This window comes from Ammospiza nelsoni, chromosome 3 (genome assembly GCF_027579445.1).
Source record: "Ammospiza nelsoni isolate bAmmNel1 chromosome 3, bAmmNel1.pri, whole genome shotgun sequence".
Taxonomy (NCBI): Eukaryota; Metazoa; Chordata; class Aves; order Passeriformes; family Passerellidae; genus Ammospiza; species Ammospiza nelsoni.
The window spans coordinates 60,846,726-60,874,624 of NC_080635.1; the positions used below are offsets into that span (position 1 = coordinate 60,846,726).

Here is a 27,899-nt window from a genome sequence, read left to right on the forward strand (position 1 = left end):
TACCCTGAAGGAAGTACAGCCTTTGAGCTAAGTAATTTGTCATGACTTGGATTATTTATCATGCTGCAATTCTCTGCTTTTAGAATTTCAGACTGCCGAAGGACAAAACAGGTACCACAAAGATCGGTGACCTAGCCCCTCAGGACATGAAGAAAGTCTATTCTTTAGCACTGATTGAATTAACTGCTCTCTATGACATACTTGGGACAGAATTCAAACAGCAAAAAGCTGTAAAAATCAAAACCAAAGGTAAGTTGGAGTTTTGTATTCTGAACCAATTGCATCTGTTTAATGCAATGAAACAAATGCACCAGTTTATTTATGATCTTCCAGCAGAAAATTTTTATATAATACATAGGCAGTAACATAGGCCCTGAGCAATATTTAATTTTTCACCTTAACTCAAGGCAAGCTTTAAACAAGTTCACTGACATAAGTGAAAAATTCCAGCTCTTTGACTAAAATTAAAACTCAAAACAGTCATGGAGCAGATAATCTAAGGAGTGAAGGGTAGCTATCTTAGTAGTATGCCATGCAGCAAGAATTGCTGCGCAGAAGTTTCTATGTGCTGATTTGTTCCCAAAGAGCATAAGCATGTGGTCTTTGTGGGTATTCTTTTCCTGATTTCCTGAAGGTAGGCACTACTCTACTTTCAAAATTGGACTCAGTGGTTCTCAAAGGTCTTTTTCAGCCTTTGCAATTCTGTAATTCAGGTGAGTCTATCTGACTTGTGCTTTTGTTGCTGTAGGTGGGAGGTGCTGGGAGCCTTTGTCACCTGTTTCCTGTTCTGTCTGGCACAAACGTTCCTGTGTCATCTAAGCCTTGCCCATCCAGTGTTTACTTAGGCTCTAATACAGTTGTTATGATGAATAACACCATATAAAGTGGAAGATTTAAACTGTTGCGGCAGAGACAGCTGCACCAAGTCGCTTTCCTCTGCAAGCCATTGGAGCATATGTGTAATCACAGTGCTTTCCTTGGGAGTATAGAAAGCATGGAAACCAATTTCTTGATGCTAGAGATTTTCAGTGCTTTGTTTGGTTTTTGTATTTTTGGCTTTTGCCAAATGCTTTACAAGAGCTTGAGATGTGTTACCGGTTAATCACAAGCCTGCTTTGGCCAAAACTCTGTTGTCAAGGTTCGGTGAATGTTGACAGTGCATAGCTCACTTTAAATAATTGAAAGCAACAGAGAGCATAGAGAGATACACAGCAAGGTACAATAGATTCTTCAGAATATGTTCTTCACTTTACAGTAGTAGTAAACAGCTTTTTTAATGCAAAAGGCACACACGGAAACATGAACAAGACCTTGATCGCTTGAATGCATTTTCTTCTTGCAGAAGTACTTGTGCTGTCACTAATAAACACAGACAAAGCACTTTCTTATCTTGTATTTTGGGTCTTACTTATAACTGTTTCTTCTTACAAAGTTAATTGTTAATTGAATTTCACTCTCAACATTATTATCTGAATGGCAGGCATTCATAAAATCAATTCATAAATGAATTGATTAAAAACTTCTTTAAAAGGTAAAAAAGAGAGGCCAGATTCATGGCAATGTGTAGGAAATGGACAATGACATCAGCTTTTCTGCCAAGCTAATGTGCTTTTGCAATGTGCTGCCTTCAGTGCCTTTTTGGTCTGTCTGACCCTTACCTCTTCACCCCTAATTGATTCATACAGCGGTGGGTCTAATAATTTTCTCCTTTGTGCTTGAGTATGTAAAGATGATGAAAACATCGTTCTTGTGGGGAATGCCGTGCTGTGCCCAGCACAGCTTTTTTTATTGACCTCCTGGATTTTGTTTTTTCAACTACATTTCAATGGAAACTTTTATTATTGACAAGAACTTCAAGATAATAAAGCTATGGGGTATGGATATTGCCTGTATGGATGAGTCCCTTGTATTTTATAGGTAGAGTTTTTATGCTGACAGAGATACAAGAACTTCTTGTTTGGCACTGAAATTGATCTTTCTTTGATGTATATCATGTTTTCTCAAGGGCTGACAGTTTTTTTTAGTAAGCGCATCTGTTCTGTGTTCAGTATTGGCATGGCATCATACCAAGCAGCAGATTTTGACTACTTGTATTGTTATATGCTGCTCCAGAAAACTTGCACATACAGCAATTATCAGTACTTCTTGCAGAGAAGTTCTGTCTCAGCAACTTTGGGTTAGTCATTATTAGCATAGCTCTCTTTAAATGGTTATTCACTTCTGTTCAACTGGACCATAACACATAAGTCCCATTTACATAAAGACTAGGGTTAGTTTGTCATAAGGGCTAAATTAACTGCAACTGAATTCCTTTTCAAAAAAATATTAATTGGCCCTATTGTAAAAGTTGTTTTTTAACCAAGAATTAACTGTACTTTTGCTGTTTTTAAAAATGAGCCTTCTGTGAGTTGATTGTCTTGCTGTTCTGCTGGTGCTGTATAATTCAAAAGCACAGGAGTTGAAAAGCTGTTATTTCCAAACCCTCGTAGAGAGGAGTGTTCAGAGCAGCTCTGGGTGATAATTGTGTTTGTCTCATTTTAGTGACCAAGTTCTGGATATGTTACTCATGCCATTTCCATCTCAGCTATAATAACTTGCATTGAGTGGTGAAGATCTGCATTGCAGGGTCATTATCACATCCATTCTGCAAACCAGAACTATGCAGATGGTTCATTTATGCAGTTTGCTTTACTGTGCTCCAGAATAGGTCGATGGCAATTTGAAGTCAAAACAGAAGGCTCCTGAAGAAGAGGTGATGAATCCTTTTAGCGAGAATGTTTTGTGTAATAACTTGACTGGCAAAGACATTAAAACACTTTAAACAAAAGGTCAATAGCTCTGAACCATTGAATAGACTTGCTGCTTCAGAAATGTGGGTTTATGCCAGTATCACATGTACTGAAAAAATATGTGGATAATATCTCAGGTTTTTTTGCTTTATGCTTCAGACTCTGGCTTGTTTGGTGTCCCACTGTCGCTTTTACTGGAACAGGATCAGAAGAAGGTCCCAGGAACCAAGATCCCACTGATTTTTCAGAAGGTAAATAGGCATGAAGAAGTTAACTTTTTACATACATGCCAAATGACAAAAACATAACATTTTGTCCTGGATTTATTTGCTTCATGTAGCAGTTTTCAGTATAATACTCTAATCTATCCAAGTTATTGTAACTTTTAATTGCAACTTTACTTACTAATTCAGTAAATGTGATATTTTGCATTGCATCAGACCTATTTTGAAGAAGTAAACTCACAAGGCAGGTGCTTTTCCAGAAGACTTGTTACTTTAGTTAAAAAGGATATTCCTTTGCCCATATCGTGTCATGGTAATGGGGGAGATAATTGGAAAGAAGATGGAGAACCTTGATTTGTTGCCTATGCGTAGCACATCTCATTTCATGAGAAGAAAGTAAGCCACTGTGTGTGGACCTGTCCTAACACCAACAGAAACTCAGTGCTCTATCATCACCATTTCAGTCTGTTTGTAGAGATACTTGTTACTTTTTAAGAAACAGAAATCTCAAAGTGGTTTTGCATCACCATCTGAAAGCTACCACTTTGTCATTCATGCCAAAAATTGCTTTCTCAGGATCATGAAAACATTTCTGGAAAAGATGCTATCTATAAACTGGGAAATCAAATTGCAAACAGTAATTGATAGCTCTGCTATCCAAGCAACATCGAAAATTCTATATAAACATTAATATCTTATAGATGTGATTTGTTTTGCAAGGTGCAGACGTCATTTGGAATACAGTTTTACTTCAAATGAGAATAGGAAAATAAACATTTCCCATTTCTTCTGCTTGTTCTCAGCAGCACGTACTTTCCAAGAACTGGGTATTTATATAAAGTATAAGAGAACAATTTTGTTCATTCTTTTAAATGTATCTTGTTTATCACTGAAATGAAACAAAGCAAGCTAACAGGAAGGCTGCTTAATTAAAAATAAAAATACACCAAGTTTTTATTTCACTGAGGAATTTAAATTAAAAATAAAGACACAATTTTGTCAGGGTTTTGCAACTGGAAAATCTGACAGTAATAGTGATTCGTGTGTTGTCATCAGAAGTTTCTGCTGACAGTAAGTCCAGTCTCTGGCCTGCTAATAAAGCCATTCCAGGCAGCCATGATAGAGATGAAGAGGGGATTTCTCACAGGCAGGAGGTTGGTGGTGGCCAAGGGGAGTGAGTGTTTGTGAAGGAGTTGTGGCCACCAGTTGTGCCACCAGGCCTTGCCTTCCCCAGAAGTGGTGCTGGTGGCAGGTCACACACTGCCCACAGCATCTTTGTGCCCAGCAGATGTGAGCGGCAGGCACTGATCTGGTGTAAGCTGAGTACAGGGTGAGCTGGATGGGGCCAGTTAGCACTTTTTTTTTTTTTTAAACCATGGAAAATGCACTTCTAGTGCTGTTCTCTAAATTTGTGGGGTTTTCTGTCCAATCTTTTTTATGGCATTTATCTGTTACATAAATGCAGGTAAACTCCCTTTAATTTCTGTAACTGGAAAAAACTCTGTTGCATAATTTTTCTTACTCAAGCACTGGTGCAGGAAGGCATGTAAAAAAGGCACTGCCCTAGTTAAACATGGTGGGAACTATTTGTGCTAAAATTATGTCATCAGCTTTTGACGTTTACAGATTTGTTTTAAATACTCTTAATTCCATCCTTTGGTGAATATTTCTAGGCATATTATTTAGAGGAAAAAATATTATATGGGTTTTAAGTACTTTCATGGAATTTTCTGCAAATTTATCCATGTGAAGGATTGCAGACTTTTGAGTCTGTTTGGAGAATGTCAGAATTTGCAAATCTGAGACTTCTTTAAAGCCTAGAAGTTCTTAGTTCTCCTCTTGTAAAGTCCTAGAGTATTCATGAGAATGTTACCTTAATTATTTTGATTTATTTTGATTTGGAGACATTTTAACCAGGATAGTTATTGGGATATAATTTTGAAACCACAGTAATTTTTGAAAATAATTCTTCAGTCTTCAGAGGAGGCTTGGGTAAAAACCATACAGGCTTCTTTTTTAATAAAAGAAACAAACTCCTCTTTAACAGGACTCATTAAAAAGGATAAGAACCACACTGAAGTTTTCTTCTACAAGAACTGTAATCCATTTGCAAACTGTGTTTGAAACTCTGCTTGTTACAAAACTGATGAACAAATGCATATGCATAGAGAGAGAAGCAGAAGCATAAAGGCTTCAGTATATCAGAACTGTCTGCGAGTAATTTTTAATTGACATCTTTGCTCATGCCAGTTTGGTTTGTGTTTGACAGCTGATTGCCCAGATAGAAGAGACAACTCTGGAAACAGAGGGACTTCTTAGAATACCCGGAGTTGCAACAAGAGTAAAGGTAAAACATTGCACAGGTTATTAATATCCCCCAAAATGTATGTATGGTTGCTGAATTTATTTTGTCATACAAATTGTATTTTAGCATCCCATTGTTATCAAAATCTTCAAAAACAGAAAGCAAAATCTCTTTACAAAGAAAGCTGAATTATATTAGCCTGAGAAATGATGCTTTCACTCACTGTAGTTTTGGGGAAAGGCTGGAGTTTAAGTTCTAAGGAGAGTCAAAGCTACTTTTCGAATTCAATTGTGCCAAAATCTCATTAATTCTTGGCATGAGTTTTCCAGCCTTTTGCTTTTTCTTCGTAGCAGTTTAATCATCTGAACAGTTCACACACAGTCTTTCTACCCCAGGAGGAAGCTTTTCCCTGGCATTGTGAGCCTTTCTTAATAGCTAGACTTAACCTGTGTTAGATGGCAAGGCAGGCAGTGTGCACTGAAGGAGCTCTCACATTTATTTTTATGAACAGCAATATAAGTGCTCGGCTCGCCGAGTGCAATCTTGTTGGGCACGTCTGTGCACAGTGACACTTCCCAGGGTGAGTGCCAGTTACATCCAGCAGGCTCTTCCCAGTATTTGCCTTGATGCAGGGAGCTAAATACACACTGTGATTCATGCCAAGGCTCAATGTGTTAAAAAGACGGTCTGAACTGGCCTTAAATTCTAAACAGAAAGGACCATTTAAGTGGACTCAGCTGTCCAAAGATGTCTGCCAACCTCTGTTGTGTAGAACTTGGTCCAGCTGCTGGTTCATTAGAAACAACCAAAAGAAGGGAATATTGTGGAAGTTGGGTTTGTTTATTTACCGGTAACTAAGATACTAATTTTTTTTTTCAATTTTTCTCCATTCTTTATTTTCCACTTGGCATTGGTTCTGCAAACTGGAGTGATTCCTTAGTGATTTTGTTTATTTGTTTGTTCTTTGATTTTATTAGCTTAATACAATTTCTCAGACAGTGGATCATTCACTATTCAGCTTTGATTTATTTTTAATCTCTCTATTTGCATGAACTACTTCTTTAAATTAAGCAATAGTTTTGCTAGCAAATATTTTAAGTTCTTTTACTTATTCTAATAGAAAACTTTTTAAAAAGGAAGAATTTATCATACTAAATTACTGAAGTTTTCCCTTAATTTTCTTAAACAAAAAAAAAAAATTATTTTCCTCATTATATAGTTTTATAGAAAGACACAGAAAAATACTTTGCTATCATATTCTGTAGATTTTAGGGTTATTATTAAAGTGCATTGGATATACCACATAGTCAAATACATTTACTTTAAAATGTAGGCACTGGAGCACTAGGACACATAGTTGAAATTTCTGCCTTTACCTCTCATAAAATAATTGTATCTATACATTTAATACTGCATTTATTGCAGTGATTTGGTCTGAATGTGGATAGAGAAGGTGATGAGTCTCTGAGGGAGAATTTTCATCTCTCTTTCTAAAGCTTGCTCTTTTTGATGATCAGGAAATCATACCCACTTGACTTTAGACATCTGAATTATTACTGTTGCACATTTGAACCTCCAATACAGTCAGTGGAGACAGAAGATCTCTCTAGAGGACAGTTGAGAATATCCAACTTTTATACAAAAAATAAGTGTCCGCATTTTCTTTGTAAATAGATCCGTTTTCCATTTGGACAAAGTTAAATTTATTGAGAAGGGTATCCTAAAAATGTATGTAATATCCTCTGTTCTATGTGCCCTTCTTGTCCAGATAAATAATTATGGCCATATTTTTCCACAGCACATTTTACAAAACAAGCCAGTGTCTCTCCTCCTTTTCTGTCCAGGATAACTGAGCTAGAAGAAGGGACGGACCTGTGAGAGGTGCCTCAGGGCCTCTGGCCCTGTACTGAGGTTACTTTTCACTCTGCCAGACTAGGAAATAAATGAAGTGCATGTGAGATCAAGCCTGATACTTAGCAATGGACTAAGAAGGACTTGGTCTTTGCAGTGTGTTCCCATTTGTGCATCTGTGAAATGCCTGTCATGGCAGCAGGGCAGGGGTATGGTAATGTCTGCTGCCAACAGTATCCCATCCTTTCCCAGCCCCAGAGTTGTGACCTTCCACTGAGACTTTCAGAGCTCTTTACTCTTCCACATAACCTCGTGGTTTGTGGGACAGGCCGCTTCCACACAGGGCGTGTTTGACACCCTGTGCTAGGCAAAGCTGTGTGTGCCCAGCAACATGGAATTCCCTGTGGATGACAAGACATTCAGCTATTCAGTTACACAAATCATGCCCTGTGTTTTAAAAAGAGAACCAGCCTCACCTTAGTGTATATTTTGATAAGAAGCTGTGTGTCAACACTCATAATTGCCTTATTTGTTTATGAAAATGGCCATGTATGCAGTATAGCAACACCCTTGGGTAACAGTTTCAGAATTGCTCTGTATATCAGACAGTCTTAATATTTGGGTAGAGGGGAAGCCATGGCCCTTATGTTCTTGAGTATGATATCTGTTTCTTACTGTGTATTTATTCCATATGGCCCTGGCTCAGGCCCATGGGACTTTTTCCCATATGATTTGACTGCTGCCTATTAATGTGTGTTTACTTGCAGTACTTCTGGTCCCACATTTATCTGTTTTGTAGCAAAAGACTAGCAGCAACTGGAGTTAAGTGATATTTCAGATGTCCTTGCCCCCCTTTCAGAGTGTGGAAAGTATTGCTGTGTGTATAACGCATGACTTCCAGCAGCCAAATTACTGGTGCTCTCTGTATCCATTGCATTTCAGGGTCTTTGCCAAGAACTGGAAGCAAAATTTTATGAAGGGACTTTCAACTGGGAAAATGTGAAGCAACATGATGCAGCAAGTCTTTTAAAACTCTTCATCCGTGAACTGCCTCAGCCACTCCTCACTGTAGAATATCTCAAAGCTTTCCAAGATGTACAGAGTGAGTAGTGTCCTTTTTGTCTCTGCTGAAAGAATTGATACCCGTGCAGAGAAGTGCCTCTTTGCTGAGAAACAAATTGAATAGCAACAATATGAGTTCTCCTGAGAAAAGATGGGCACAATTTTGCTACTGTGCAAATGCCATCTTTCATGTAACAGCTATTTTAATAGCTTACACATGCAATGAAAGCACATTTTCACTTCCTAATGCTTCTGATAGTAGTTAGGAGGTATACAAGGGTTACACAGAAAATGTATATGACAGTATCAGTTTATGAATAGCGTTTGCTTCAAAAGAAAACCACAACAAAGATAAGCAGTTCCTCAGGAAATACAACAAATGATAATTTATACTGGTTAGGGTATTTTATCCGTTTATAAGAGGAGAAGTTAGAGCAGAATAGTCAGAACTGCTGATAGTCCGTGGTCCCTTGAGATCAGCAAGTTCTTGTGAAAATGTCCTCTTTGCCAACTGGTTACAATACAGCAAATATACCAGCTGCAACTGGAAGAGAGTGGGTTGGTGATAATGAATCTGGAGTGAGAACCCGCATACATTTACTCCCCAGTCAACAAGAGACTGCAAGTTCTATTTCCCTTGCCTGCAGGCAGAGCAATGGCTCATTTCTAAGAGGAGCTTTCATAGAATCACAGAATATTTTGGGTTGGAAGGAATCCACAAAGATTATCAAGTCCAACTTTTTGAATGGTCCACATGGGGATCAAACCATCAGCCTTGGCATTATTAGCACCTTGCTCCAATCAACTCAGCTAAACTCGGCATCAGAGAATTCACATGGACAGGCAAACTGACAAATATCCTGAAAAATTCTTGACTTCTATGTCAAGTCTCCCAGGTCTGAGCTGTCTTTCAATGCTGTCAGGTTGGTTAGAGTAGGGGGTTGGTGCTTTGGCCTGCTACACAGTGTTGTTGATTTTGCAGTACTGACTGTCAAGTTAAAACTGGCCAGAACACTTCAGATGGTGCTGGCAGCAAAGAGCTCCACAAGGTTGTTTCATTTACTGGATAGTGATTGGAGCCAGGAAGGTTTCTGCTTGTGCTCCTGAGCTGTCTGAAGGCTTATGTGGTTTTACTTACCCAGAAGTGCTCAGGTGCCAGGATCCAGACCACTTCCTATATTGAACCGAAGGATTTACTTCAAAGCAGGCACAGCACTTCATGGACTCCCATTGTTTAAATAGTTTTTTTGTTGGTTACATGCAATAAGATTAGTTGGTAGAAAAAAAGGACCATCTTTGTGACAGTAGTCAGTGTTTTTCATGATACTGTGACTAAGTAGTGTGGTTAGAATTAAATATTTAAAGAACAATTTGAACAATTTAATTTGCTAATTTAAATAATGTAAGCAGCTAAAATTCAATTGTTGCAGGCAGAAACTCTTCATTTAAGTAATGAATTTTAATTGTTTTGTAATTGTTTTTTTGCTTACTTTCCTAGGAAAAGATTGATTCTCATTTTTTTTAACATTGTGACATATGGTGTTTTGAAGCTAAATTTAAGCCTCACTTTTAATGTGTGTCTTTCTAAAGCAGGTAGATAATATTGCTTTCACTACTTGATGTTTTAAATTATTATACAATTTGCCACTCATTTATTCAGAGCCTTCATTTTTGGTATGGTGGAAGGTAATCATCAAGGTGGGGGTTTTTTTATTTCATCAATGAACTTTTATTTTTGTTTGGTGGTGTCTCCTGAGTTGATTTGGATGAAATGTATTTGAAATAGCAATTCAGTTGGAATCCCAGCAGGATGCATGGGAACAACCCTATTGAATTTTGAAATCATGCGATAAAACTATGTTGTGCAGGTATCCCCTTTTTCACTTGTTTTATGTATGGCCTGATTCATTAGGAGTCTACTGAGAAGACTTGCCAGAGCATGTCCTCTAAAGCATGACAGGAGGAAGTTTATGACAAGTGACAAATGTGGGACTTTCTGCACTGCCAAAACCTAGAAGCTCTTCTAGGAGCTGTAGGAGTGTAGGGATGCATTCATTGTGCAGCTTGGGTGAAGGATGCACCGCTGAGCAATTGGTAAAAGACAGAAGCAACGTTGCTTTTCTTTAATTGCCTCTTTTGGTACAGCACTGTCTGCTGTAGATACGTGTTAAGCTTCTCTGCTCTTGTTTTCATCCCTGCTGGTTTGCACTTGCAGCTCCTGTTGGTTATGTGGCTGAAGACCCGCCTTCCTCAGTTACACGTGGTGCTCATTCTGTGTGGTGACTTGGGAGATCGTGCCACTGTGAAGGCAGCCAGAGAAACTGTGAAAGCGGTGTTGGATATACCCTTTGGTGTGTTGGGGCACAGGCTCAGGAAGGGAAGAACCATTAGCTATTCCTTCTTGTAGCATTGCAAAATAAAGAAGGAATCACAAGGCATCTAGAAAACAGTGCCAAAAGACTGCTGAGTCACTCCAACTGAATCCTAAAAGAACATTTGGAAATGTGTATCGGAAAACCAGGATCTGCCAGTCCTTTGTCATACTATGATAATTAGCCATGTGTATGCATTCAGCATTTTGCAAGAAGTTTGAACTTAGAAATCATGCTTTTTGAAGAGTATAAATAACTATTTCAAAATACTGAGCTTTGTGTGCTTTATTGGCAGATCTCCCAACGAGGAAACAGCAACTGCAAGCTTTGAATCTTTTGGTTATCCTTCTACCTGAAGCAAACAGAGACACCCTGAAGGTTAGAATTATTAATAGTATTTTCCTGCATAAATGTTTTGACTGTTTCTGTGAATTCACTGTAATGAATGCTGTTGTCTTTTGAACATTCTTTTTTTTTCAGTTCAAAGTTAATGCTGAAATGATTGACTCTTTTTATTCTCCCATATTTCACATGACTTTGGGGGGAAAAAAACCAAACAAACAACTTAGGACCCTAACTCCTCGCAAATTACTCTTTAAAGAATGTGACTTGACATTTTTCCAGGATTGCAATAGTAATCTCCCAGTAAGCAACCTTTTCTCTCAGAAGTTTTGTTCTTTTTTTTTTTTTGTATCAGTCATTATTTTCAGTGCAAAAAATAAATACTGTTAGAATACAATGAATGTGAGTTTCCTTATATGAAGTGGGTTTAACTCTTCATTTTTATTCCTCACTTTTCTCTGTGCTGTTTTTTCTACTCTCAATAAACTAGAAATTTACACTTCATGTTGCTGTTTGTAGCATGTTGCATGGATTCTTCCAATTTGTGCTTGTCCTTTTGTAGCAAAGCTATTAATGCTTTTTTCAGAATATGCTTACCATTAAAGCTGTTACAATCAAGAATGAATGCAGGATTTGTGTAGGATGCAGAACATCATCTATTACAGGCAAAAAATCCTACCAGGTCTTACTGTTCAAGCAAGACTTTCTTTGTGAGTTTATTTATTGTGTGGAGGCAGTCAAGAAGGCTCTTGAGTTGAGCTACAAATATCTGGAACCAAATTAATTGAAAATTGCCAGTTTCTAACTGGCTACCTGTCATTCACAATGCAGTGCTTTACTTGTGAATTGCTTACCTTACAGAATTAGCCACTCCATGTTTCCATAACCATGACAGCTGGCACTATTGTGTTCACTTTCAATTTAACAAATGCCAACAGTAATGTCTTCACAAGCATCTGTGGGATGCTGCTTATACACCTACATAACAAAGGTTTTGAAACAAATCTTACTCTGTAGGGCCTCAAAGTCACATGAATGCTTTTGAAAATGCTAGCCACAAAAACAGGAATGTTTTACTTCATTATTTGAAGGAAACAAAACTCTCATTACTGTTCTGTGAATAAATATATTCACACTTCTATTATTGATTGCTTTTAATGTGGTTTTCTTAGGATTTAAGAGCTTTTTCAGAAAAATATGCAACATCATGTTTCTTTTCACATGCACAGCTGAGCTGAAAGTTCTGCTCTTATTTCAGGTACTGCTTGAATTCCTCCAAAGGGTAATTGATCACCGAGACAAAAACAAGATGACACTGAAAAATGTTGCGATGGTGATGGCCCCAAACCTTTTCACGTTTCATGGGTTTGGCTCAAAGACTATTGAACAACGCGAGTTTGTCATGGCAGCTGGGACAGCAAACGTCATGCGCTTTATGATTCAGTACCAAAAACTTCTCTGGACAGTAAGTGTGGTTTTAAGGGGGGATGATGATAAATTTCACAACAGGGTATCTGAATAGAGAAGTCATGTGAAGTTCCATGATTTAGAAAAGGATCAGACTGATCCAGCTGGGTTCTTGGTCATGGATAACTCTTATGGGAGCAAAACAAAAATATTACATCTAATGTTAAGCTCTGGTGGTCAGAGTTTTAATATTTTATGTACTATAGGTGAACTCAAAAATAAGTCCTTGGGGAGTATGTATTTGGTCTATCAGTATATATTGCTTTGGTCAATTCTTTTTGGCTTAGAGATACCAGCAGGAAACACAGTGTTTAAACTCATTGTCCTTTTGGGCCAAATTTAATATTATATAAAACACGTTGTATCCTGGTCTTAAGCAAAGCTCTAGCTTAGATAAACTGGACAAGTTGGAGGTGTGTTGTCCGTCAGCAACTTGAAACAGTTTTGACCTTTGCTGCATGTGAGGAAAAGTAATTAGTACCATTTTACACACTAAGGATGTGTTTTTGGCTGACAAAAGTAAAAATGCTGTATGATTCCACGTCTCTTCCCCTGAGAAGTTACTGAATGGAATATTTTATCACAAATTTAGTGGTTTTAAAACTGTTTCACAATTTTATATTATTTTAATCTATGTTTATTTTTTATAGTTATATTATAATCTATACTGGAAAGAAATACTGGTTTTGAGTTCTACCTGATAATCTGGCCACTTACAGTATTTTGGTAAGGAAATTACATAGTTATTCACGCTTTTACTATCTAGATTCCGAAGTTTATTGTTAACCAAGTGAGAAAACAAAACACTGAAAGCCAGAAGAAGGAGAAAAAGGACAAAGCTATGAAGAAACTTCTGAAAAAGATGGCATATGACCGGGAAAAGCACGAGAAACAGGAGAAGACTCCTAATGATGTAAGGAAACATGTATCTGAAATGCTTTATAATGGGATCATAGTTTTTAGTGAAAAAGTGGATAGAGCAGAGGGGATATATACATTTTTTTAATTGATAATTTCAATAGATAGCGAGTCAGTGTGGATTTCACAGTTTGTGGGTTACTGGCAGGACACATTTAGAGGATTGTACTTTTTTTAGTTTGTTTTCACAGATTTTTCAGAATATTTCTAAAAAAGTATTCTAAAAAATGCTAAGCACTGAGCTCTTTGTCCCAGTCTTTAGCTAGAACATGCACAACCTGCCCAACCCAAGAAATCCCAAAGGATGAAACAGACATGAAAAACTGATGAACTGCTTCTTATGCAGCTACTGTCCAAGTGGCTACTTACTGCCAGCCTACCCAGTGTATATAACCCACAGTTCAGTATCTCTCCTTTAGATAATTGGCTTCTGCCATACCCATCAGTGATACCAAGGCATAAGTTTCAGCAGAACACTCTTCACACACACTCTTTAAAATACAAAAATCCTGTGGCAATTGTAGTGTTAATTTTTCCTGTAGTTCAGAAAGTTTTTAGTTGAGCTATTCCCACTTACATAAAAACTTTAAAAATACAGCTTGTGCATGTTGAAATTGTTGATAATTTTTATAGTTACAATTTTTTGAAACTTTTTTAGCCTATACAATATACTACCTTAATTATAAAGCATTTGAAGTACATTATTCCAAAGTTGGTTTAAATACACGAACAGATAATACCAAATATGTGTATTCTGATACCATAATGAAAACATATCAGATTTGGGTGGTGTGAGAATCTCTCATTTGGGTGGTGTGAAAGTACCCCCTTGTGGGTTGAAGTCACAGTGAAGATTCTGGTGAGGTAGAGTCATCTTGTGGTCGCTGGTAGAAATGCAGTATGCTCTGAGCAGTCTGGTTTTATTACCAAATGTGTATATGTCAGGCTGTTACAAAAAAAAGGGTTGTCATATTCTTATAAAGGCATTTTTTAAGCTTTTAAGCCGAAGCAAATAGAATGTGGTAAATTAATATGCTATATGTCCAGAATCAGCTGGAGACTTATATTTCAGTGTTCCTATCTCATTTTTTATACAGTATTTGACACATATCTTAATGTCAAAATTAATTAATTCCCCAGGCATCACTTTGCATTACTTTAATTTCTGTCTGTATGCAGGAATCTTTACACAGAATGACTTACATATGATTTTAAAATAAAGCTAATTAAACATTGGAATTTGTTTTCCCTGGTCTAATAAGAAAAGAATTCTTTGAATTGAATTCACTTGAGTTGATGTGATTCACTTAATGCTGCCATCCTGTGTTCAACACTGAAATAACAGAAAATGCATTGAAAAAATAAATGCTGTTTCAAGTTCAGATATTAGATTTTTTTATAGTTCAGTGCAAAGATACGTCTTTTTAATCCACTGGGGAGTTAGGGCTGAGGTCTTTTAGAGTGAATTATGCCTTTCTAATCCACTGGGGAGATAGAACTGAAGCCTCGTGTAATATTCTTATTCAAATGTAAATGTAAAGTTACTATTCAATGATTTTCTTTAAGCCGTAGTTTTCTGTGGAGATTTTTGTCAAAATTAAATGGTACAATTTTTTACAAATCCTTCATGCTTATTGCAAGCATTCAGTAATTTTGGGTGCTTGAGAACATGTTAGTCTTAAAATCATATTCACGAATTGATAAGGCTTCATTGTGAATGACAATTTATACATTTTTCAATTACAAATGTCTCATTCTTTCAGGAAAATTTATTGGTTTGGGTTTTCCTTCTCCCTAGTTTTCAATTCATACTGCTTTAATTTACAAATGAGGTAAATTTCCTGTGCAGTTTTTGAACTATATTTAACTGTCAGGTGGTAAGTGAGGTACCCAGACATGGTGAATTTCCCACTCCAGTGAAACCTGTTTGGAACTTTCACAGAATCACTAGGTTGGAAGAGACCTTAAAGATCATTGAGTCCAACCCATGCCCGAACACCTCAGCTAAACCATGGCACTGACTGCCACATCCAGTCTTTTTTTAAGCACAATTCCTAATTACCTTGTGTGCTGCTGAATAATAGCTGAGGAAAAATTTCTGTTTTCTAACACTTGCTGTGGCACCCTACGTGATTAGACAGAGATGGACAGAACCTGAGTCACCTCCACATTCTCCAGAAATTACTCCGTATCCGCATTCTTATTAGCAGCTCATTGGGATAAAATTTCATCTTAGCTCTGGTGAGGCCTCTCTATCAATCACATTTTCCCTTTTCAGACAGAGGTTAAAAAGCATTTACTGCAAATTCCAGGTGAGATCTCTGTACAGTGTTGAGAGTGGTTAATATTAGAGGGCTTGTGAGGGTTAATTGCTTTTTGGGATACCTATGCATACCTATGGCCCCAAGTCAGTGTGTTGGGGATTAAGTCTTTGTGTTGGTGTTGGGTTGAATAATGCTCTAGACAGACAAAGAAAGATGCCCTCAGGACTGAAAATTTACCTATTGCCTTTAGCCACATTTCTACCATCTGTCATTGTATTCCTCTGTATGGTGCAGTTGTTCCAAAAAGGGAGATATCATGTGAGCAGCACAACGCAATGCACTGGGCTGAGCTGCTGCAGGTTGTAAAACCCATTGTGTCCCATGGCCCTTCTGTTTGCATGATCTGATTGAATTTACAGAGTAACCTTTCTGACTCCAGCTGAATATGTCACTCATTGCAGTGTCAGATCATTTACTAAAAAAATTATTACCTGCTAAATCATTCCTCTGTGTATGGTTTTCTAGTTTTTTGTCCCAAACTAAGTGCAATATTTTGCAGCCCAAAGAGAAGAGCTGCTTTGCATTTCTTTCAGCCTTTGCCTTCCATATAGCAAGATCCTTTTGAAAATCAGTTTTGTTCTTCATAATGTTCATGCCCCGTACCTGCTTGGTATGCTTTGCACCTTGAATAACTATGCATAATATTCCTTCATTATGAAAATATTGCATAGTCACATTTCTCTCTGCACCTAGAAAAATATTTAAGTGGATCAGGAAAATGGATTAGAAGAAACTGGAAGAGACCTACCCCAGATCCTATAGCCAGGCAGCTGCTCTTCTCTGTGTTATATAGATTCTAAGCCCCTCTGAAAAGGAAGGGTTTGAAGAAGATGAGTACCTCACAGGTGACTGCTCTGCCTGCTGCAGACTAAATGTTATAGGCCAATGTATTTTCCATGAAGTAAGGATGTGCTGTCTTCAGTTTTTTTAATAATGCATGTTCCTATTTCAGCCAGAGGTTGCAGTGGTTTAAATCTGACCTGAGAGGACCTGTGAGGCAGGGAAGGGAACTTGCAAACTGAATAGCATTGGTGACCCACTCTTCAGTGTGTTGCCAGTCCTCTCATAGGTTCATAGCTTAATATGTTGTGATATGGAGCCAGCCCCTCACTTGGGTATTTTGGGCTGTGCTGTTCAGAGAATAGGTCCTGTCATTCAGCTCTTAGAGGTTTTAGGCCACGTTTTCTTTCCCACTAACCTGTACAGTGTATGGGCTAGGGGATGCTCAGGTTCTGTTCTCTCTGTAGTTTGGCAGCATGAATATATTGTGCAGCTGAGCATGATTTCTCCTGGAAATGCAGGTGGTGAAAGTGGCAAAATGCATTAATTAGCTGAGCTAATAATGATTCTTTGTGAATAAACAAAGTAATTATTCTGTTTGATCTGTGACCATAATGTTAGAGCTCTGTGGACATTTCTTGTTCTTTTTTTCATATACTCAAAGTAGACTGCTTTTTAAATAATTTATCATGTACCTGCTGTGTAGGAAAAAAAAAAGTCGTCCAGCTGAAGTTGGAGACACTCCATTAAAATCAACTAAGACAAAATGATCGAGATCAAGAACTGTATACAAAAATGAAAGCTAGTTTAAATTGACCAATTTGAATTTGATGGAAGACCAGATAGGTCTATAAACAATAATTTCATCCTTAAAAATGTAATTTCCTTTTGCCAGAATCCCAGAAGTTTGGAAAGGGGCAAAAAAATTTTTAGCAAGATTTACTACCTAGCAGATGGCTATAGACACTGTTCCTGTAGGTGGAGGAGGCCTTAAAGAACAGATGTGACAAGTTTAGAGTTAGTCTAGGGGAAATCTCATGGACATCTCTTGCAATCTTGCAAGTCTTTGATTCCACAATTACTACATAGCAATTTCTCAGTGTGATGATTCTTGCTGCTTTTGACAGAAGTAGTTATGGTGTCTAGGATTTTTAAATTGATAAATAATAAGACTGGACAAAAAGGATAGTTTGGTTAAAATTGCTTACCATAACTCATCATTTGTATAGTAATGAACCTTCAGCTTTCTCAGGAAACTGTTCTTCCAATTCTGCTCACGTTTGTACTTGTTCTGTACTCATTTAACTCTGATGGTTTCAGAGAAGCTATTTTAGATTCACAGGTGCCTGGATTTATTAATTGATTATGGAAGAAAAAACGTTCAACTTTGCAGTTGGGTAAATTGGGGTGGGAAAGGAGACAATGAACTGCCATAATCAACCTTGAGTACAGAGACTCTTAGTTTATTTTCCTGTCAAAAGGAGTAGGTTTGGGTAAATGATAATGTAATAGGAATAAAAATATTTCCAGGAACAGAAATTAGGACCTTATTCACAAATAAATTATATATTTTGTAACTTGTAAATGTCATGTACCTACAAGTGGGACAGAAAAGCTGTCTTTTCTCCTCCTTCTCTTTAGCTAATATGATCAATATTCATCATCAAGGACTTGTGGTTTGAAATCAAATACATATTCATTATATAGTCAGACTATTATATAGGGCAGATTGCCTAGCTGAACAATAAGAAATAGGGAGAAAAACCTGCAGTATTGAATATATGTTTTTAAAAAATAAAGTTTACAAAAAGGAAAGAAGAATCCTTTAAAGTAGACTGATCCATGAGTGCTTTTTGTTTTCTTTTTTTGGGGGGGTTTTTTGGGTTTTTTTGGGCAGGAAGTTCAGATTAAATGGAACTGGACAGGTTTCTTCCAGAAGTTTTGGTAGAGGGTTGGTGTGGGGGCACTGCCTGGTTTTCATGCCTGCAGCAAGAATTTTTCATATCAGTGTCACATGCTCCTTATCAAACCAAAGTGTGCTCTTAATGTAGCATAATTGTTATTGTTATTCTTAACATCTTTGACAAATAATTAAACGCTACTGTTCCTTTGTTCTGAAGTTCTCTCTGTTGTTAAAAAGAGCTTTGAAGGTCGGATGTAATTTACTGAACTGCGGCATAGTTATTGTATGTTTGTAGAGAAGTGTAGTAGATAGTGAAGTGCAGAGCACTGTACGTACTTACTTATTCCATACTGTATTTTGAGAAGCTCATCAAAGCCAGCTGCTAGCAGCTTTGTTCCACCACTCTTATTGCTTTGCAGACTGATGTTCCTCAGGGAGTGATACGGGTGCAGGCGCCTCATCTTTCCAAAGTTTCCATGGCAATACAGCTGACAGAAGAGCTGAAAGCCGGTGATATAGTAGCCAGGTTTCTCAGCCAGAAAAGGTATAAACACATCTTTGTTTTGTTGTCATGTCGGGAGAAGTGTCTCTTCATTTATTATATCAGGAAAAAAGTTTTAAAATACTCAAAGTCCAGGTCAGTTCATGAACTGTTTGGCTGAATTTAGCCATCAAAATACACGCTTGAGGAATTAATGCTTTTAAATGTTATTAAAGCCCAGGAAACCTTTAGGAATATATAAATGCTGTTAGTAAAAAATTAATTGCTGTTTAATCTGATGGGTCAGGAATAGTTTGGTAATTTTGTGGGGTAATTTTGTGGGGATGAGAAGGGAACTCCAAGAAAACAGAGGAATGAGGAAAGAAGAGATTTTTTTTTATTATTTTAAATAATGCATTTATTATGTAAATATATAATACATTTATATATAAAAATCTATTTAAAATACAAGCATCACAAAGGCACCCCAGGACATGCATTTCTATGTAACAGCATAATAGGTACTGGAGTATAATGATGTGAAAATGTCATGTACATTAAATTATTTTAAACAAAAAGCTACATTTTAGTCATTCAAATCCATTTAGAAAGGGAGAAACTTTAATGAACCTTTTGAAAAAAATAAAATTAATGCACGTGTTTATTATATCTAGCTATTCATCTAAAGCAATAATATGGTACACTAGTTGAGATTTAGAAGCTCCTTTTTCCTAAATGCTGTTTTTAGAGTTTTACACCATTGTCAGAAAGTTATTTTCTCCCTGGGCTTTAGCATATATTATTACAATTAAGCAGTGAGAATAATAGAATCCCTTTATAATACAGGGACTTTATTTTTCCACTGTCTGTTTTTTACTTCTTTCAATTGCAGTACAATTAAATCCAGCAAGAAAGCGGTTTTTCCTATCCAACCATAAAGTTTTTTTCTGAAATATGGCATATTTGAGGGAAATATTTATTTTTGCAGCATCAGTAAAAGAAAAATCAGAGGGTAAATATCAAGCTTCTTGCTAATAACAATGAAATTCTTTCCTAAAACCTGCAGTTTCTTCATATTTGTCTTATTTTACCTTTTCTAGTGTACTGTTCATTTGCAGGACTGTTCATTTGCACTAGCATGCAAGGGTATTCTTGGTCACTGATTGTGTCAGTAAGGATTTGTGACGGGTGCAGTGCTGATTTTACTTAGCATTAACTTCTCCTAGACATGTCTAGGTGGCTGGTCCACAAGCACCTTTGTAATATCATCATTATGTTTTGTTCCCCACAGTGGAAATGTCCAAACACTCAAGAAAGAAGAGGTCTTTCTTTATGAAATAGGAGGAAATATTGGTAAGGATGGCTTTGGAACAACTTATTTTGCTAGAATAGGATTCCTTGGCACATTGTCTGTGGGCTTCACTGTGGTTGCATTTTTATTCATGTCCCTTGTTCTCCCTGACACTAAGGCAGACAGTTAACCTTGTGGAGAAGGCAGCAGAGATGTTGGTGTAATCATTATACTAGTGGTATCTTACCATCTGTCCCTGAGAAAGTTGGCAGCTGTAACAGATGTTCCTGATATGTAGGTACAGTGAATAAGCACAGAAAAGTTGGATACAAAGGTGCTTGGAGTTCATCTTATTCATCTCTTCATATTGAGGCATAATAAGTGAACTCTCATTCCTTCATGTTCTGCATTTGAGTGTCACTTTGGGGGGAGTGTTCTTCTGGGGGGAAGAAAATGCTCAGCCAGAAAGATGACCATGTGATAAAATTTTCCGACAGCTAGTCTTTCCTACTCTGCTTATTCCAGATCCTTTTGATTAAAGTAAATAGCAGATAAGCAAAGTTAATGCCAAGGATAATTCTGAGCCCAGTTCTAAAGTTTTCTTCCATGAATGCAAGAGTATTTTTGCATTAGAAATCAGTTACTAATCAGAGTATTTTTCATATGTTCAGGAAAACAAAAGGAGAACTAGAAAGCAGTAGTAGATTGGATTTACATTTACTTTTTTCCTTAACTGTGTCCTGTTAAACTTACTTGGCATTATAAAATCACATGCAGTACTTCTTTCCTTTGCAAATTTCAATTCCATATGTAAATTGCTACTTATAGCATTTTTCGTTTTTTCTAATCACTATTATAAATCATGATTTTTGCATGTTTGTCTAAACCAAAAGACCTAATTAAAAATGGCACTTACTTATGTTTCCTGCAAGAGGTATGTTTTAGTGTTTTTACTAAGTCTGATAAATAAGTTGCCGAGATGGTTGGATGCCAGATGAATGTATTATATGTTCCCTTGCAAATCCAGTATCTACATACATTTCCTATGCCTGTTAAAGCAGGTTGCAATCCCAGATGTAAAACTTTTTTGAAGGAAAGGAATATCTTTTTTATTCTACAGAGGTGTAATCATTGCAGGAAAAAAGGTTTTGTAGCATAATTCCAATGAAAGTTGAACAACTGTTACTGTTACTTTAAATTTGTGACAGAAATTTTATTTCTCTTAGATAAAGAGCAGATTTATTTTGTTTTGTTGCAACATAGGTTAGAAAGCTTAGATGTTTTTTCTGTCTGAATGGTTTACTTCCAGAGGATTTCAACTTTAATCAGTCCTTATTAGTCCTTATTAATACTCTCAGTTGAAGTAAGAGAAACTCCCTGCCTTTAACCTGCCGTACAGGTTTAAGTAAACCAGCTGTCTGACCTTTGCCATCTGTCTCTCTTCCCAGTGTGCCTGACTCATGTAGAGGGAGCCCAAAACAAGACTTGAGGGGCTCGTGCCACTCTCATGTCCTTACACTTGTACTTACACTTGTACTTAAAATTGTACTTAAAATTGTCCTTACACTTGTACTTAAAATTGTAACAAGCACAACACTGTGATCTTGTCCTCTAGCAGATGCAGCTGCTGAAGTCTGCACACATTTCTTTAGTAGTCAGTACACTGTAGGATTTAAGGGCACTGAATGGGACTTCTGCTACAGATTTATGCCCAGGACTGGATGGATAGGGACATAGCAAAGTGCTGTCCCCATGCTCTCACTGCCTGAACATGCTGCACTGTGCAGAGGAGAAGACCTAGCTCAGCAACATGGGCAGTACTGGTCACAGAGGTTCGGATTAAAATCCTAGAGAGAGCAGATGGAGACTGTGCCTGGTTGAGCAGGGAGGCCAAAGAGCTGGCAGACAAACTCAGCTGGACCATTCTACCTGTGTTTGCCTCCTGTCTCAGGAGTGCAAGTACTGGAAATGTCTTTCTGGCACGAGTCATCCACCCCAAATAATTGCATAGCAGAGTAGAAGAGGAGCTGTGATGTAGAGCTGCAAATGCATGAGATAATGCTTTGCCTGTAGGGGAATGGGAAGAATGAGCAGATATTGATGGATCAGCATATGTTATTTTCATCATTGCTACTAGACATAAATTAATTGCCTGTAGTGCACCAAGAACAATGTACTACTTTTCTCTCCTAGGACAGCAGCTATTACAAGTGCTGTACAGAACAGCTGGTTTAGGAGGAGGAGGATAGGGAGTAACACCTTCTTAGCAAGCAAAAACCTTGGACAAACTTAGCATTTAAAAAGGAGAAAATAACCTGAAATTTTAATGGGTTTCCATGCAAATGTCAGTGTAGTTTTTGGATATAATCATGAGAGGATCAGGACATTACTCCATTTTTACTTGCAGGGGGGAGTTCCCATCTGCATGATCTGTGTGAGGAATCTGACCTAGAACATGTCGCAGAGGCAGAGCAGCCTTTCTGTCCTTCCTTCTTCCACTTCTCCCCTTCCTCCTCAAGGCAGACAGGAAGGGTAGGAGCACCTCCAACTTTTATGTGCATTGTCCTTTGTTAAACACCACAGAGAGACTGTGAAAATGTCATGGGGTAAAACAGTAACAGGAACTTTGGAAATTGTTTAGTTTCTCTGTTGGTACTGGTGTAACCACGTGGCTTTTCTGTTTCCAGGAGAACGCTGCCTTGATGATGATACCTACATGAAGGACCTATACCAGCTCAACCCAAATGCTGAGTGGGTTATAAAACCTAAGCAGAGCTAAGATCACAGCTAATGGCAAAACCTCCAACCTGTGGACTTACGTTCTACGGCTGAATGTTTCAAAGGGAGAGTGTGTCCTCTCAACATTCAACCATTGTGTATATTGATAGAACTTTATCCAATGTAAAAAAAAAAAAAGGCAATAGTGACCCAACAGTTATAACAAGTGAACTTTCAGTTTTACTTGCAGCAAAATTTTGGAGATAGCACAATTTTCCCACTCATGTTTGAAACGAGCATAAGTACCTTATATATTTTATATATAAGTACCTTAAATATTTTAATGGCACTAAGCTACCTCCCATCTGGTTGGTCTTGTTTAAGAATTTATTTTTTAAGCAGGTGTTTAAACTCTTTGTATTAGTGACCTACAAACTCTGTGTAGCATTTTGTGTTCATATAGGGCTTTTCAGTGCTAATGCAATAGAGAACCAAATCCTGATTAGCACTTCTGAATGGTACAGTATTAAAAATACCTGACCGAGTCATATGAATTTCCCAAATAAGTGTGAATTTCACTGGAAAAAACTGCAATGCAATGTATTTTGTCTTTGGAAGTCCTAATTTAAAGTTTGATGAAAACTATTTAAAAACAACTGTGAAGATGCTTTCTATGCAGCTTTTTTGCTAGGTCTTTTAAGTAATTTTATTTTTACTCCAGTTGATTGTGCACTTGAGATTATTACAAAACAAAAGAAAGAAAAAAAAACAAAGAAAGGATCACATGACAAGGTGAGTCTTTTTAAAGCTCACTACTCTTGGCATTGTCCTTTCTGGCATATTGTCATGCACTAGAAAAACCTTTTAGGTATTTCAGCAGTGATTGCAGCCATGTTACATACACTGATTTCAGGTTTTTTGGACCTCTGATAGATTTTTATGAACTGCCAAAACTTTTAAGTTACTAACATAATAAAAACTTTCAGGAAAAACAAAATAACTGTGGAAGGAAACTGTAGTCTCAGTTTCATAGGTAGCAAACCACTAAACCTTTCACTCAAAACCAGTGTAAGGGTCTGCTGTGGGTATTACTTACCATTGGCTATATATCTGGTATATCCTGGACAAGGTTAGAAATCAAGTTCTGATTGCACTGATGCTGATAGGTGCTGTCTAAACCACTTCAAAAATTAGTGCTCCAACAGAGAGCTATTGAAAATCCATCCCTTTTCAGGAAAGGACTGAAAGCTCCCCATGGAATTCACTGATAATGAATTGTAGACTGAGGAGGCTTGTTGCAACACAAAGAGCTGTGGCCTGGAGCTCCAGAGCCCCAGTTCCACAGCGACACTTTGGGCTCACTAGCTTGTATAACACTTCACAGTTTATTTGTAAACTAGCTCTGCTGTTCTCAAGTGCTTTCATCTGCGTGCTGACTACCTGAAGTAACTACTGTGAAATTGTATCCTTGGAATGAAATACTTTCTCTCAGTGCACACAGAGATTTATATTGACCTCATAGGGAGTATTCTACTTGCAATCAAGGACTGAATTACATTTTTTACATGATCAAAGCTGATTAAAGGAATAAAGGACATTTCTGCTGAGCTTTGGACATGAGCCCTGTGTTGACATTAACCACTGGAACTCTCCCTTTTATGTACAAGCAATGAAATAGAACTCTGAAAGGTCATAGAAAAATTAGACATCTGCTGATTACTTATCCACAGCATATGAACAATTTTGGGGCCATGTGTATTTATTGTTTCTTAAAATCTGTCTTCATATGAAGAGGAAGCACTGCACTGGTTGGTTCTGAAAAGCAGGATGAGTAAAAGAGGAAATTGTTCTAATGTGACTGTGCTGCCCTCGATGCTCCATCTAGCTGGGTATTCCCGCGTGGTATAGCACTGTGCCACTGTGGGCAAATCCTCTTAAGACAAATTACTTTTGTCTGTAGAGCAAACTCCCTGTTCTTCAAATGGAAGGAATAGAGTAGCAAAGCAGTACAATGCTTAGGTAAACAGGTATGAACCTAGTGTAATAAATATAAAGGGGTTTTTTTGACATGTAATACAAAAGTGATGTGTGTTTTCGTAATACATTATAGTTCTGTAGAAGATTACTTGTTACTGGAACTCTAGGTGTTATTTTAATCAGGAGTAAAGTGCAAATGATGGGAACAGCTGTTCCTAAGAGTTTCAGTATAAAATTGCAACCAACCTGTGGTTATGATCCCTTAAATAACTTTACTTTTGGTTTAGTGCCATTGTTGTTTTTTTTTAATTTAAAAAAGTTCTTTTGTAATTAAATGATGTTTGTTTCTGACTTTTTCTGACTTTCTCATTCAAGTTCTTATATTTGTGCATAAAACATACCCAGATGACACTAAGCAATAATTATTTTGTGATTTCATACTTTACATCTTTATAGAGAGCTAGTGGTGTTGTGTATGACAAGAGACATTAATAAGTTAAAGTCCTGCAAAACGAACACCTGCTGGAAAAAGAAGTAACAGGCTAGAAGTTTAGAACTTTGCTGCAATTGCAATACACCTTTGCTAAATCTGTAATGTGACAATCACTGGGTACATGCAAAGGAACAGGAGGCTTCTCAGTGCTCATTGAAAGTACCGGCTCTTAATTCTTCATAATTAAGTAATTAAATTAGGGCACAAGTGGGAAGTCCAGAACACATTCAGGTAAGCTGATAAGAATCTTTTATCATTAAAAAGACAGTGCCGCATTAATTGTTTATTTGGGGTGATTTGGTAAGCGACCATTGTTTGTTTGAGTGGTGACTTGGGAAACACGTCTGCAGGAGGTTTTTCACCTGTTGACAGATTAATGCTGTGTGCAACCCTGTATGGGCAGAGCAGCCAGGACTGGGGAGAGGAGGGAGTGGGGAAGCAGGTGATGGTCCCTCTTACCACTGCCTGGATGTTGTGGAGCATGTAAAGATGGCTTTGTGCTCAAAAGCCCTCTTGTGAAGGAAGGAGAAGGAGAGGAAAGGTCCCCAATGCTTGTATGAGGTGTAGACACCTTTCTCACACTGCCTGTTCTTCAAAGACCTCAGAGTTTGCACTCATTTTCCATAGCCTTGTGTTCTTCCCCACCTTGTGCAAAGCTCATGGACTATCCCTGGATATCTGTGGGTGCCAGGAGGAAAGGTGTCATCCCAACCAAGTGTCCCATGTATGAGCAGCAGTGAGACAGATCTATCTCATGTTGCAAGTCAACAAGCCCCATCTCTGTGTTCCACTGAGGTTTCAAGAAGACAATAGGGAGCAGGAAGATGAATGGATCTGGATGTCTTGGAAATATTGACTGAATTTCTGTCAGTGACATGACTGAGATGAATGCAAGGATAAGGAGATCTACTTTTTGGCAGTGAGCACCAACAAAGAAGGAAATGTTTGAGAAAGGCGTGCTTGAAACTTTCCCCAGCCCATTACTTCTTTGTCAGACATTCTGAAAAGCAATGTAACTCTCCAATAAAACACACTATCTTCCTAAGTATTGAGTTAAATTGCAGCAGCAAGCTAACTTGGTGAAAGATTGCTAAAGAAATTGTTTCCTTGGTATCATATCTAAATGCATCTTAGAAGCACAGCAGAGAACTAATCATATCTTTAAGAGGTTGCAGCCATTCAAAAAGTATAAAATTCGTATGTGCTAATCTTACAGCAATATTTATAATATTTTTTTATGTAGAACAATGCTTTAAAGATATTTATATCACTGTTTGTGTACCACTGTGGTCTGTTGCACACAGTCCACATCTGAAGTAGGTAAGTACCTATTATCCCCATTTAACAGATAGGAAGTGTTCATAAATGGCTGGCTTCTGGCTAGAAGAGATGAAATTAATCTGATTTGTAGAAGCCAAATAATGATCCTCCAACAATTGCCTTAAAAATCTGCTGTATTGCCAGTAACAGCGGTATAGCAATCACAAGTATGGCTTCAGGGGATTCTTTTAATAAATACAATGCTGTAATTTTTAGCCTGGGTTCCAAAGGAAATTTATCTGGGGTAATCTTGCTACCTTGTGTGCGTCTTCCCCTAATTACTTTTCAGTCTGTTGGCAGACTTTAGTAATTTTTGGCAAATGCAGTGGGAGGAAAGGCGTGTGTCAGGAAAAAAATTAAGCTTCTACGAGCTTCATAAAACTAGGTAGTAGGAGTCCTTTGTTCAATGGGGAGATGACAGCATAAGTTTCAGTTTTATTTAGGCACCAGAACAAAAGTGTGAGACAAATTGTACACATGCTCTGGCCATGGAGGAAGGCTGTGCTCGGAGCTCTCAGCCAGCCATCAGGATTTGGCATCAGGCCTTTGGAGGCCTGAGAAAGCACTTGCTTTTGTTGCTGCCTGCTTTCTGAATCTTCTTTGTCGACTTGATGTGAGTGATTCTTGCTGAAGCTGCAGTTGTTCTCCTGAGCTGGCTTTTGGGGTGCAGCCTCTCTGGTTAGTGCAACTTATGCCCATACCCTACTGTGGACTGAGCACCTTTCCAGCCTGAGCTGAAGGCGTTGATGCTGGTGAGGAGGTGGGTAGAAAGATCTCTCCTCTCTCTGCTTGTAGGGCTGTTGGGAATTACCTTCAGCCTGGGGAATAATCGGATCTAAAACTGGGCAGTATCAAAGGACAGCCTTCACTTGCAGGTTTTAAACCATCGTGGGAATACAACTTGCCGTTCATGAATCACAGGGAGTGGTGGTGGTTCAAAAGATACGATTACTCCTTGGTAGTCCATTCTGGGGTGACTGAAAGGGTTCTTCCTTCCCCCTGTGGCCCTGTAAAACCAATAACTAGTGCTCATTTGCCTTGAGAGCCACAGTCACTGTATTTCACCTATGGAATGAGCTTTGCCCTCTGTGTTACCATTGTGCCTCTGTAATGCGGTTACTCTTGAGAACAAATTGTCTTGTTTCCCGTGAGCAGTCTGCTCACATGCTGTGTCGCTAGATCAGCTCCTGCAGGGCAGCCAGTCCTGTGCTCCTTTCCCCTGGGATTCCCTGTGCCTTCCGAGCGGTGACCCCGCCACCTGTTATGCACACGCGGGGATGTG

General features: G+C 37.9%; 1 protein-coding gene across 3 annotated transcripts in view; it reads left to right on the plus strand.

Annotated features, from left to right (window-relative positions):
* Window positions 1–25,155, plus strand: part of ARHGAP18 (Rho GTPase activating protein 18) — a 68,347-nt gene extending 43,192 nt beyond the window's left edge. For all 3 annotated transcript variants that reach the window (XM_059469092.1, XM_059469093.1, XM_059469094.1), the window contains exons 6-15: window positions 84–249; window positions 2,949–3,040; window positions 5,283–5,360; window positions 8,112–8,271; window positions 10,899–10,981; window positions 12,204–12,410; window positions 13,179–13,325; window positions 18,757–18,881; window positions 20,110–20,171; window positions 22,797–25,155. In XM_059469092.1, the coding sequence (XP_059325075.1) occupies window positions 84–249; window positions 2,949–3,040; window positions 5,283–5,360; window positions 8,112–8,271; window positions 10,899–10,981; window positions 12,204–12,410; window positions 13,179–13,325; window positions 18,757–18,881; window positions 20,110–20,171; window positions 22,797–22,888 (1,212 nt within the window). In that variant the 3' untranslated portion in view covers window positions 22,889–25,155. The remainder of the gene's footprint in view (window positions 1–83; window positions 250–2,948; window positions 3,041–5,282; window positions 5,361–8,111; window positions 8,272–10,898; window positions 10,982–12,203; window positions 12,411–13,178; window positions 13,326–18,756; window positions 18,882–20,109; window positions 20,172–22,796) is intronic.
* Window positions 25,156–27,899: the final 2,744 nt, after the last annotated feature.